At 39.9% G+C, this 12,268-nt stretch overlaps 1 protein-coding gene across 3 annotated transcripts in view; it reads left to right on the forward strand.

Moving 5' to 3' along the window:
* Positions 1–12,268, forward strand: part of INO80 (INO80 complex ATPase subunit) — a 144,506-nt gene that overhangs the window by 89,060 nt on the left and 43,178 nt on the right. For all 3 annotated transcript variants that reach the window (XM_036445403.2, XM_036445393.2, XM_036445386.2), the window contains 2 exons: positions 4,247–4,387; positions 9,087–9,312. In XM_036445403.2, the coding sequence (XP_036301296.1) occupies positions 4,247–4,387; positions 9,087–9,312 (367 nt within the window). The remainder of the gene's footprint in view (positions 1–4,246; positions 4,388–9,086; positions 9,313–12,268) is intronic.

Consider the following 12,268-nt stretch of genomic DNA (forward strand, 5'->3'; position numbering starts at 1 on the left):
AAATATCAGATAAGCATTCATTTCAAGCTATATTCCCTTCTATATTTTTCATTTTCTTTTGATTTGTCAATTTATTTCTGATTATATAAATTTTATTATTCATAAACATAATGCTGAAGAGATGCTGTTACTCCAACCGTTTTGCTTTCTTTTGTGGTACTAGGAAGTGGAGTAGCCTTGTTTTAATATTCAAGTAAACACAAATTATGTTTCAAATTTTTGATGGAAGAATATGTGAGTTGAATCTAAATTCTGTGTTCAAGATCAGTCTTAAAAGTAAAGGTTGGTGTTATTCTCAAGCAGACAGACCTGAGAAATGAGAGAGGGGAAATGCTAAAATCAGAAGTGAGTGTCAGGAATCTTTCTCTTGCAGTATTCAAATAATAATTTTGAATTAAAATTCCTTTGTAGCTACCAAATTAGCTTTGAATCAGTTTTCACATAGTGAGCTTTATCCTCTTAAGGCAGAGACTCCTTCATTCTTTTCCCTTTTATGCCTTCATTTCTTTTATAAACAGTAGTAGGTATTGTTCCAGTAATCTATCTCCTAAATACAGCTTTCTAGTATCAGAAATAGGTGAAAATCACTGAGGTGAAGGCTTTGTTCTTATTCTTCTGAGGACAGATAATGAGTTTTACTTAGCTACATGTTGTCATCTTATTCTTGGTGAGCTATCACGGGTCACATACTATTGACATCATATTCAGCATTCTAACCCAATCCTAACGTCTTCCTTTCCCTCTACCCTCACCCCCGACCCCGCATGAATGCAATGAATCTGGGCAGTGAGAACCTCCTTTTTTCCCTCCAGCATACCCTTGTTCTCACCTGGCAGTGAATATGAAATTTGAATTCTGTGTTACAGAGTTCAAGTACCATTTTAATAATATGCCTTTGGGGCAATACATAAACATCAAAGGAGTAACAGATGACACTGTTGTTTTGAACACAGTTTGGGGCCTTTTAAAAATCTCTTGAAATGAATGCTTATCTGATATCTTCTTCTTTGTTATGATATGTTCCAATTAATTTCATTGTGTTCCACCCTACTTTGTTGGTGAGAATTTCAAGAAGAAATAGTATTTAGTTAAAAATTTTCATAAATTTAGTATCACATACTTCCCTTGCCACTGTGGGCTTTAAACAGAACTCTTTTGTTGTATAGTTTTGCAGGCATTAAAGAATGCAACTGTCAAAAAAAAAAAAAAATGCAAGTCTCACACATATGAATCTTTTTTGTTATTATTGTTTTAGACAAAAACTAGATTCTGTAGGAAATATACCATTTAACCATCTTTTGGGGAGGAAAAACAGATTTTATACTATAACCAGTTAAATGTTACGTTAAGAATGAGGATTGACCGGAACAGAGTACCAGCATTGATTCTCTCTCCTATCTCAGTCTAAAACTTTTTCATGGTAATTAGGGCATCATAGGTATTGAAAGTTTATATATGCTCCAACTGTAGTAAGCCAACTAACTCATGAATTTGGGGACATTTCAGATTTTGCAATTTAAATTATACAAAAGGATCTAAACATAATTTTTTTTAAAGAGTGGTGTGTGTTTAACTTTTAAAAACTGTTCTCTATTAACGGCTTAGAGAGCTTTGACTATTGATGAAGAGTCCCCTAAACAGGAAGTTTTCAAAAACTTTTTCACTAAATGTTAATTTGCAACTACAGTATCTATCTATCTGTCTATCATTTCCTTAGATTGTGAAAGCTGACAACACCTCTTGTACAAAGCTCTGGGAAGCCATTGTGTTCAGGCTTTGTCTCTATTTTATTTTCCCTGTTTTTGTTTGGTCACTTAAAGTACTTCTGAAACCAGAATCCCTGTAGTCTAGCAGTTGACTTATAAATATTTTCCCTTTCACTTAAAATGAGCCTTTTTGCCCAACAAGTGTGACTCAGTGGTTGAGCATCGACCTGTGAACCGTTGGGTCAGTTTGATTCCCAGACAGAGCACATGCACCAGTTTCAGGCTAAGGCTGTGCAGGAGGCAGCTGATCAACGGTTAGCGTATCTGCTGATCAAAGGATCCCGGAGGCAACCAATTGATCTGTCTCTCTTACGTCTGTGTTTTTCTCACCGCCCTCCCCCCCCTTTATCCCTCCTTTCCACTCTAGAAATCAATGGAAAAAATATTCTCAGGTGAGGATGAAATAAACAAACAAATGAGTAAGAAGGTCTTTAGGTCAGCTACTGCTGCTACCTCAGCTACCTGAGTGGCAGTGGACATCCCAACTCGCAGCCCTACTAGTACTGTAGCTGGGTGTGGTATGAGCAGTGCTTGCTAGACTTGTGTCTTCTCTCCACTCCCAGGAGGGGCAAGAGTAGCTGCCACTGATAATCAGAAATGCTCTTTCAGAAAACCATAAAATCCGCTTCATTTTTTTTAACCTTTACCTTCATTAATAGGGTTTTTAAAGTAATGTCCCTTGCTGTTCAGTATTCAGTATTGGAAGAATCAGATGACACCCAGTCTGATAATCATAATGATACTCACACTAGGCATTCAGAGGATAATGGACATAAACATGTAGAGAGATGAATAAACTTCCATGTAGATGCTAGCCAACATAAAGATGAGTACATAGACAATGTTGAAAAACTATCAGTCCCTGGCTGAGGTGTTCAGTGGTTAGAGCATTGGCTGTTGCACCAAAAGGTCTCAGGTTTTCTTCCTGGTGGGTTCGATTTCTGGTCAAGGACATGTATCTGGGTTGCAGCTTTGATTCCCAGGCCCAGTTGGGGCACATGCAGGAAGCAACCAATCTGTGTTTCTCTCACATTGATATTTCTTTTCCCCTGCCCCATCTCGTTCCACTCTCAAAAAAATCAATGGGGTCCTCATTGATGTTTCTAACTATCTATCTCCCTTCCTCTCTGTAAAAAAAAATCAATAAAATACATTAAAAACAAACAATAAAGACTTAAAAAATGTTTTTAAAAAATCAATGGGGGAGAGGGGAAATATCTAGATTCTAGTGAGGATTAACAATAAAATAAAAGAAAATGAACTTTTGGTACAGTAATCTAACTGAAGAATTTATATTTTTTAAATCCTAGTCAGGTAGAGGAACTAAAGAGATACTGTTTTTTCTTCCTGACCACTTGTATTGATGTCACTGCATAAATAAAATAGCTAACATCACTAGAATTACACTGCACTGTGTTGCTAAGCAGATTTGCCTTAAAGAAAATTTTGTTGGTGGCCATCGTTGAGGTTGCGTCCTGGCCGATGTTGCTGTTTCATTGTCGCCCTGTGCGCTGGGCAGTGCTGGGATGATTCCTGGTCGGGCATGTCCCTGGGTTTCGGGCTCGGTCCCCAGTAGGGGTTGTGTAGGAGGCGGCCAATTGATGTTTCTCTCCCTTTCCCTTCCTCTTCACTCTAAAATCAATAAAAACATATTTAAAAAAAAAAAAAAAAAAAAAAAAGACCTGAGTTTGCATCAATGGTATAACAAATTAACCAAATTTCCCTGCACATTCATACATAGTGTTTTCTCTAATGAAGGTTCCGCTATCACCATTTATAATTAACAGCATCTTTTCCAGAAAAAGGTAGAATTAGAAATGATGCTTAAGTACTTTAATAAAACCACATTTTGAAATTAGTATTCTAAGTAGTGTTTGTTTATTAGAATTAATAATATATACTACTGTGTTTCCCCGAAAATAAGACATCCTCAGAAAATAAGACCTACTTACAGGTTTCCTTCTGAGTGAAATATAAGGCATCCCCCCGAAAATAAGGCGCCCCCCCCCCCCAGGCTAAAAATGAGAGATTTGGTCCACTGATTCTGAAAGAAATGGAGTCACAAGAAATTCACCAGGAAATTCAGGAATTGGATTGTTATGATGATGTTTCAGAAGATGATGACATGATTGTCATTGAATAAATGAGTAAATTCTTGATACTGTAGGATTCACAGTTTGTCTGGTTTGTGTTGACAACTACCGTACTACCGTACTGTATACAGGTAATAAATTTCCTTTATTTTCATTTAACAATAAATGTATACCGTATTCTTCTTCATGGAAAAATAAGACATCCCTGAAAATGAGACCTAGCGCATCTTTGCGAGCAAAAATTAATATAAGACACTGTCTTATTTTCGGGGAAACAGGGTAGGAAAAATGCCTTTAAATCAGATGTTTAACTTGTTATATTTTCTCCAGTTTTGATTACATTAACCATAATTATCAATGGCACTAATTTGTTTTTTTGTTTTATAGTCTCTGGTTTTCAGCAGCCACTGTAAAGCAGTGAGTGGCTACTCGGATCAGGTCATCCATCAGCGGAGATCAGCTACCTCCTCACTTCGTTGCTGCCTGCTCACTGAGCTGCCATCTTTTTTGTGTGTGGCCAGTCCACGAGTAAGTGCCACAGAAGGAAAGAGACAAAGTAGATGGTATTAGAAGAAATAAATAAATTTTCAAGGCATCCATATCTTAAACGACTGTTTTCAGCTATTTGGACCTTGAGAAACATACAAATCCTTAGTATTTAGAAAAACCGTCCTCACCAGAGTCTTGGCTTTCCCAAGACAGCACTTCTCACTTTGAACTGGGTTAGTTTAAAAATTGTATTGACTCTTGCCAGTGTGGCTCAGTTGGTTGGAGGCAGCCTCTGATGTGCCAAAAGTCACGGGTTCGCTTCCTTGTCGGGGCACATGCAGGAGGCAACCTATCGTTACCCCCCCTTTTTGCTTCCTCCCTTCCTTCACCTGTCCGTCTCTCTCTAAAATCAGTGTAGAGCCAAAACCGGTTTGGCTCAGTGGATAGAGCGTCGGCCTGTGGACTGAAAGGTCCCGGGTTTGATTCCGGTCAAGAGCATGTACCTTGGTTGCGGGCACATCCCCAGTAGGGGGTATGCAAGAGGCAGCTGATCGATGTTTCTCTCTCATCGATGTTTCTCACTCTCTATCCCTCTCTTTCTCTCTGAAAAAATCAATAAAATATATATATTAAAATCAGTGTAGACATATCCTCAGGTGAGCTTTAAAAAGTAAAAAATTTAAAAAGAATAGTTGAACGGTAGATAATTGTGTTTTTTCCCCCCTGACCTTGTCTCTCCTCTGTAGTTCCTCTCATTTAGTCAGGGGCTCTAATCTACCATGGCAGCAAGCCATCTGTCAGGTAGATTATCACCCAACAACAATTGTGATATTTGACAACAGGTCAGGGACAGTGGAATATTTGAAAAGAAGAGGGAGCCATTTGTCACCTGCATTGAGGTTTTTGAGGGTTTTTCAGAGGAGGGGGCCAGATTGGCAATGAGATTTGATCTGGCCTTATCGCCTCAGTGCAGTCTCCAAATAACAAAAGGAAACATAACACCCTGGCTTCAGAAGACTTCTTAGTCTGGTGTTCTCACTTTCCTCAGCAGTCCTGCCTACACCGTGGTTCACAAGTGTGTTCCTTCTGAAAAGTGACTGTTGTGCAGTATTTGCCATTCACTAGCCATGATCTTATGTATAGACTTGGGGTAGTTTTTATTGCATTTTAACTTGGAGCACCTGTTGGATTCTTCCTTTAACCTGTTCACTAAAACAGGGCACTCTGGTGGTTGTTGACAGCATTGCTGCAAAGGCTGCCCCCTTGGCATGCTGTGGTGGTTTACTTTGCTTACATCTTCTCTCTGTCCTTATTACCAATGCCAGATACAACCTCAAAGAAGCATATGGAGGGAAGAGAGGCAGAGTAGAGATGTGACTAGATTCTTTGAGCAAAGATCAAGTTTCTGTCTTTCTGTCTTGTTTTCTTTTGCTTTCAAGGGCAACTTTCATGTAGCCAGGAGACTCTTAAGAGGTTGATATTTCTTACCCTTCTGTGTGCTTTTTTTCTTGTTTCCTTCCCTCATTCTATCATAGCAAGTTTAATTTTTCACAGTTCTATTCAGAGAAGGTAGAGTCTTTTGAACATTCCTTAGTGGGTTTTTTCTACCATCATTTATATCAGCTTGCATCTTTATTGAGTTATCAAAGATCAGAATCCAGCAGAGGGTCCAAAGAAAGATGATGACTGGAAATGTGATGATATTATTGAGACCCACGGACTCCTGCCTGCCTAGATTTCTTTCTGCTGGTCACGTGTTACACGAATTTGATTCCCTTGCTACTGTCCTCTTCATTTGGTTTACATCGACTATCCAGTGGATACAGAGAAATGCACTTTTTTAAGGAAACATCTAAAGCCACGTGCTCCCATAGAAGGTAGCCTTCAGGCTTCATGGTGTGTGGTTTGTTTCCTTCTCCCTCTCCTAATACGTGTGTATACCGCAGGGCCTGGTCAGAGGAAGTCTAGATTTTTGAGAGAAGTGTGTCAAGATATTTTTACTTCTCATAGTCCCAGTATTTTATGGACCCAATAAAAAGAAAACTGCCTTGAACTGTAATTGCATTTATGGACATAAAAATTCTTCGTTTGTACCATTCCAAGGTCTAGAGCCAACCACTCTGAAGAACAACCCTATTTTCTGAACATAGTCACACATATGCACCCCAACTGCACTTCTGAGTATTGTTTTCTGAGGAGGCAGAAGTCTAAATCAGTGGTGGCCAACCTTTCAGACCTCACGGACCACCAGTGGTCTGTGGCCACCTGTTGGCAACCGCTGGTCTAAACTGTCATGCATTGTGCTGCTGTTCCATAAAGAACAATAAACAGTAGTTGAGACTGTCATAGTGTATAAAGGTGTGGAAGGTGTGGGAGCAGTTGGAGTAGGAGAAAGCTTTTATCATTGGACCTAGGGCTCCTTCCCAGCATCCTCCTCAGCCCCTCCTGAAAATGGGGAACACTTACACGATGGTTTTGAGGCCAGGAAAAAAAAAAGCTTTAGACATGACTGGATATGTTATATACACATACATGAATTCTTACCTTTCAGATCAGGCCTGGAGTGTTAGGCAACATTTCATGCAATATCATAATTATATTTATTTCTCACCCATCTTTGATGGAGAGAAACTGACTTCCTTTGAATCCTCAACCTTAGCCTTGAATTAAAACAAATAAATTTTCCTGGCACATGCTATGAAAACTAGAGTCAGTTCAGGAAGAACTGTGCCATTAAGGAAGGAATTATAGGAGCTGTTTTCTCATTAGTTCAGAACATAATTCTGCAGGGGTCATAAACTAGACCTGGAGATTTATCTTATGAAAAAACTAGCGCTTGGAGCGGTCACGCTTCCTAGAGCTAGAGCAGGAATATACGTGTCCTCAGGAAGGACGCGCTGAATGCTTGCGGAGGCAGCTCCTGAGACACTTGAGTTTAGGAAGTTAATGAAGCAAGAAACAGGTTAGCTTATGTTGTACTGAGAGGAGTATGCATTGCCATCTGTGGGAAGGGAAAATAGTATGTCATGCTTCATCGGCCCCTGTTCCTGAACCATCAGGAAGGCCATGTGGGTCAAGACTATCTAGGACAGAGCTGACTTAGAAATGGACTTGTTTGCCCCCTGTTGGACCTCATGACTTTGCTGCTTACGTCTTCACAACGTGATGTTCTATGTTCTGCATATATCTTGATCCAGGGCTCCTGCCAAAGAAGCTTATCAAAACATTAAAAAATATTTCACTAAGAACTGTGCCTTGCAAAACCTCCCAGTTTCAATCCTGGACTTGGAAGGATGTCAGCAAAATGAAAGTTGGGAAATGGGTGAAAGTTTATAACAGAAAAAAGTTGGTTTGTTTTTAAACTAATAAGACTGCCTCGTAATGAGTCCCAGGCAGGGAAAACGTTTGCCCCTGTGTCGCTGTTCACTTCAGGCTGAATTTCTAGCTTTTGATTTTTCATTTTGAGACTGTGGGCTCAAAGTCTTGTACATAAGTTCTGCTGACCTATAAAACAAACAGCAAAACAACCCAAAGCAGTTACCTTTGAATGTAAAATTGGCCATTAATCTCCCATAGGCTGTTCTACTCATCCAAGAGTAAGCATGCTATTTGAGATATATAGAACTGCTCATACTTCTGTAGTTGAGACCACTGCTTGCTTAGCCATTTTTATGGAATTAGCAGATATTGATTGTGAGGTTTTGGTACTCATACCCTTAGAGGGTAGATGTTGGCTCTGGTCTACTGTTAGGACAAACCATAGCAGGGAAAGGCCCAATTTTATCCACCTGTTTTGTATTTCAGTGTTTATTTACCTATGCTCAACTTTCAGTGGGAAAAATATAACTTGGAAATAAATTCCTGTGGAGAGGATAGATAATATGAAATGATCAAAACCTCAGTGCTACCCGGATAAGCCAATTTCTGTGTGTGGTGTGTGCCTGTCTGCATTTTGGAGCTCTAGGGGCCCAGCTTGCTGCAATCCTCTGTAGTTTTGCATCTGGACCACAGATGGCACTGCGCCCTAGCAAACTCAGGTCAGCTTCATCCATGAGCACATTCTGTGGGTTTTGGTAAATGATGCTCTTTCTCTGGTTTTGGTATTTGCTATTCCTCTGCAGAGACACCTGCAGCTCCATAGTAAGCTAGCTGACTGTTTATATACCCCAGGGCAGTATTTTCAAGGCGCAGCCTAAGATGCTGGGTGCTTGTTAAAAACGGTTCTTAGTGAAATATCTTTTAATGTTTTGGTAAGCTTCTTTGGCAGGAGCCCTGGATCAAGATATACACAAGAATCATAGAATGTCATGTTGTGAATACGTAAGCAGCAAACTCATGAGGTCCAATAGGGGCCAACAAGTCCATTTCTACTTAAATCCTGCTTGCTAAGTCTGTTTGGCAAATACAACTTTGCCAAAGCAAAATCCAGCAGTGAAGGGATTTGCAAAGCCATTATATATATATGAATGATAGAATTATTCCTGACCTGATATCCCAGTTTATCCACAAACTCCAACACTCTTTGGATCTTTAATTTTGTTGTAGGTTCATGTTATAAGAGGTTGACCTTTTACCTGGGAAGGCTCACTAAATCATTATTAAGGAAAGTTTAGTTTGTTAGATCAGGGAAGGTAAAACACATAGCCCAAGAATTAGTTGATTTCAAAATTGAGGTTCCCAAAGGGCTTAGTGGGTGTGGAAAATGTGAAAGAACCATCTCATTTGACTCTGATTGTAGGTCACCGCAGTGCCATTGGATTCTTACTGCAATGACCGAAGTGCAGAGTATGAGCGGCGAGTGCTGAAGGAAGGAGGGAGTCTGGCAGCCAAGCAGTGTTTGTTGAATGGGGCCCCTGAACTGGCAGCAGACTGGCTAAATCAACGGTCCCAGTTCTTCCCAGAGCCAGCTGGAGGACTGTGGAGCATCAGGCCTCAGAATGGCTGGTCTTTCATCAGGATTCCAGGTGAGTCCTCTGCTCTCTTGAAATATATTAACAGTTTTGGCAAGGACAAAACCAGGAAGGTGCTCCATGTGGTGGTTTCAGATATTTGGAATTCAAGGTTTTGGGTTTCTGTTTCTTCTTCTGCCCTTAGTAACTAACTTATTGGCAAGTATATTTAAGTAATTTGTGTCTTGCGTAGAGAGATGTGTTTTAGATTTGTGCTTAAATAATCTCCTTTGATAAGCTTATAGCTATTACAGAGGAATAACGAATACATTTTGAACGCCACTCTTACAAAAAGGGAGGAGGTAGAAATATACTTGGTATGAAAGGCTTTAGTCAAGTGAATATGGTTATCTTGTGCCTTTGCCACAGGGATGAAGGAGAATGTCATCACTCACAGAAAGCCTAGTTCAAGTATCGTAAACAGTGTCCCGCAGGAGACACTGGAGATCTGAATGATAACCAGAAGAACGGTGTTTTGTGACAAAATGCTAACAGAGTTCCAGTCCTTCCAGGGTCATGGTCATGGGGTGGAAGGAAACTAGGTTTTCATATTTGCTTTAGTGAGACTACTTTTAAGGAAATTGAGCACAGAGGTCATGAGCTCCTGTTCTTTGCTTACACCTGTAGGCAAACTGAAACACTAGCTTAGAGCTATCTTGTTAGTATTGGTTGTTTACACAGTCTGATATTTTTATTGAATTCATCTTATTGGCATATAGCGGAAGTAAACTAGAGATAAACATTCAAAAGAAAGAATCTGCTATTTCTAAGAGATAAGTGGATCAGGGTTTAAGGCCTGGTTTTTCCATTTTAATGTTAACTTTGTCAAGTGTCAAAAGACTTCTGGTCAACCTGCTATAGAAGCTGTAGGGGTGATCTGAACTGGAAGATACCTTTTGGTATATGAGAACAGTGTTGTAAATGGCCTCATAACTGACTTAGAACATGTGAAAGCAGTGAGTGAAGGCATATTGTTGTAAAACGAGGGGAAACCCCAAGTATAAAGAATGCTTGAGTACTGGTGGGAATAGAGGTATAGAATCCAGCAGGTATGGAAACCGCAGAATCCCAGGCAGAAGACAAGCACAGGTATTGAAAGAAGCAAGACAACACCTTATTTCTTCTTTCTCCTATCTTCATTCTGGCTGCTTAGTTCCCAGTACAGGAGTGGAAGACTTATTGCTGGCGCTGTGGGAATCTCTTGTGGCTTTTCCTGTTCTTTGAAAGAAAAATGGACCTTGTTTAAATAGCAGGAAGTGTCTGAGTTCTTTTCGCATCGATAAAAAGCACCAGCCTCACTGGCTGTTTACTGTGAGAACCAACCAGCTCCTCACTGACCCTATTGTGCTCCGTAGACTGGCTGGGGCAGGGCGGCAGGGGAGGGGGCCACTGGGAACCTATAGTTTATCTCTTTTCTCTGTACTTTTACATTTTCTATTTTCCTGGGAAGGGTTGGTTCCATTACAGTCCTTGAGAAACTACCCAAAATCTCCTGAATTTCACACATTGAATGTGTTTCCGTGTTCACTGGAAGAAGGATTTACAATCCCTTCAAAAGTCTTGCCTCCTCCCCTTGGTAAAGGAGATAATTATTTAATGTTACCCTGATTTTACTGCCATGAGATACATTCGTTTTGTCTGTGAGCAGGATCTTAACACTGTCGTCAGTAAGAACCTGTATCAAAGTGAAAATACTCTAAGATTATAGAAATATAAGAGAGAATTGTAGGAAAGATTACAAGAAAGTAAGTCTGCTCATTTCAACATTTTTCTTGTTTTAAATGGGATGGGCATAGGTTTGACTTGGCAAAATCAGCCTAATTTCTAGGAAATTGTGTTCTTGGCTCTACGCCCTGCTTGGCAATAGGTTGTACTCTGGCCCAGTGCAACTTCGCTAGCTCTTTAAAAAATTGGGTATCTGCCCCAGCCTGAGGAGCTCAATGGTTAGAGCATCAGCCTCCTCGCCGAAGGGTCATGGGTTCGATCTGGTTAAGGGCATATACCTGGGTTGCAGGTTTAATTCCTACCCCAGTTGGGGCACAATCGGGAGGCATCCAATTGATATGTCTCTCAAATAGATGTTTCTATCTTGTCTTTCTTCATCCTCCTTTCCCTCTTCCCCCCACTGTAAAAAAAAAAAAAAAAAAAAAAAAATCAATGGAAAAAACGAGTGAAGATTAACAAAACAAAACAAACTGAAAAAATTGTGTAAAGGATGCCATACCCAGAAGACACCAATGTATACAAAGAGACCAATTTTTCTGCATATCTTTATAAGGACAAGTACTAGAGGCTGACTTCCTCTATCATGTTCATCAGAAAAACAAATGCTGTTCATTATTTAAGTGTTTTAGGACTATTACAGAAGTCTCTGTCTTCTTAGGCCTTTTCCTTCAGGGCAGACCAAAGTAATCCAGTCTGTCCACTTCCACACCCCCACCTACACAATAACAGGAAAACAGCAGGTACCACTTCTTGCTTCTCTCAGGTGCTTCAGAGTTCTACCCATCAAAGTGTGTGCACATCGTCATCTCTGAGGTTTCTGGATTCTAGCATCAATTCATTCTGTTTAGCAAATTAAAATAGGTGTGGGAAATAGGAATATGTGACAACCATTGAATCATGATTTTGAGATGAATTGAAACTTCTAAAAATTCAGATGCAAGACATTTGTATACCCTTAAATATTTGTATTGAGGGGGTATATACAAATAGAGATTAGCAGGCTGTAAAAACCGATGAGCTTAGTTTACCCACTCTTGCTCAATGACTGAAAAATATACAGGCTTTCCCTCCCCCCCTCCCCCACCTTGCTGTGCTTTTAATGAGAAAAGAAAGAAACTTATTTTCTAAAATTGATTGGTAGCTCTGTGGGGAATGTTTAGGAGCCATCAAAATTGAGGGACCCTGGGGAATCCAATTAAAGGAGAAGGGTAATTGTGACAAGAAGAAAACCTTGAAGTTGCTGTGA

This window comes from Pipistrellus kuhlii, unplaced genomic scaffold (assembly GCF_014108245.1).
Source record: "Pipistrellus kuhlii isolate mPipKuh1 unplaced genomic scaffold, mPipKuh1.p scaffold_m20_p_1, whole genome shotgun sequence".
NCBI lineage: Eukaryota > Metazoa > Chordata > Mammalia > Chiroptera > Vespertilionidae > Pipistrellus > Pipistrellus kuhlii.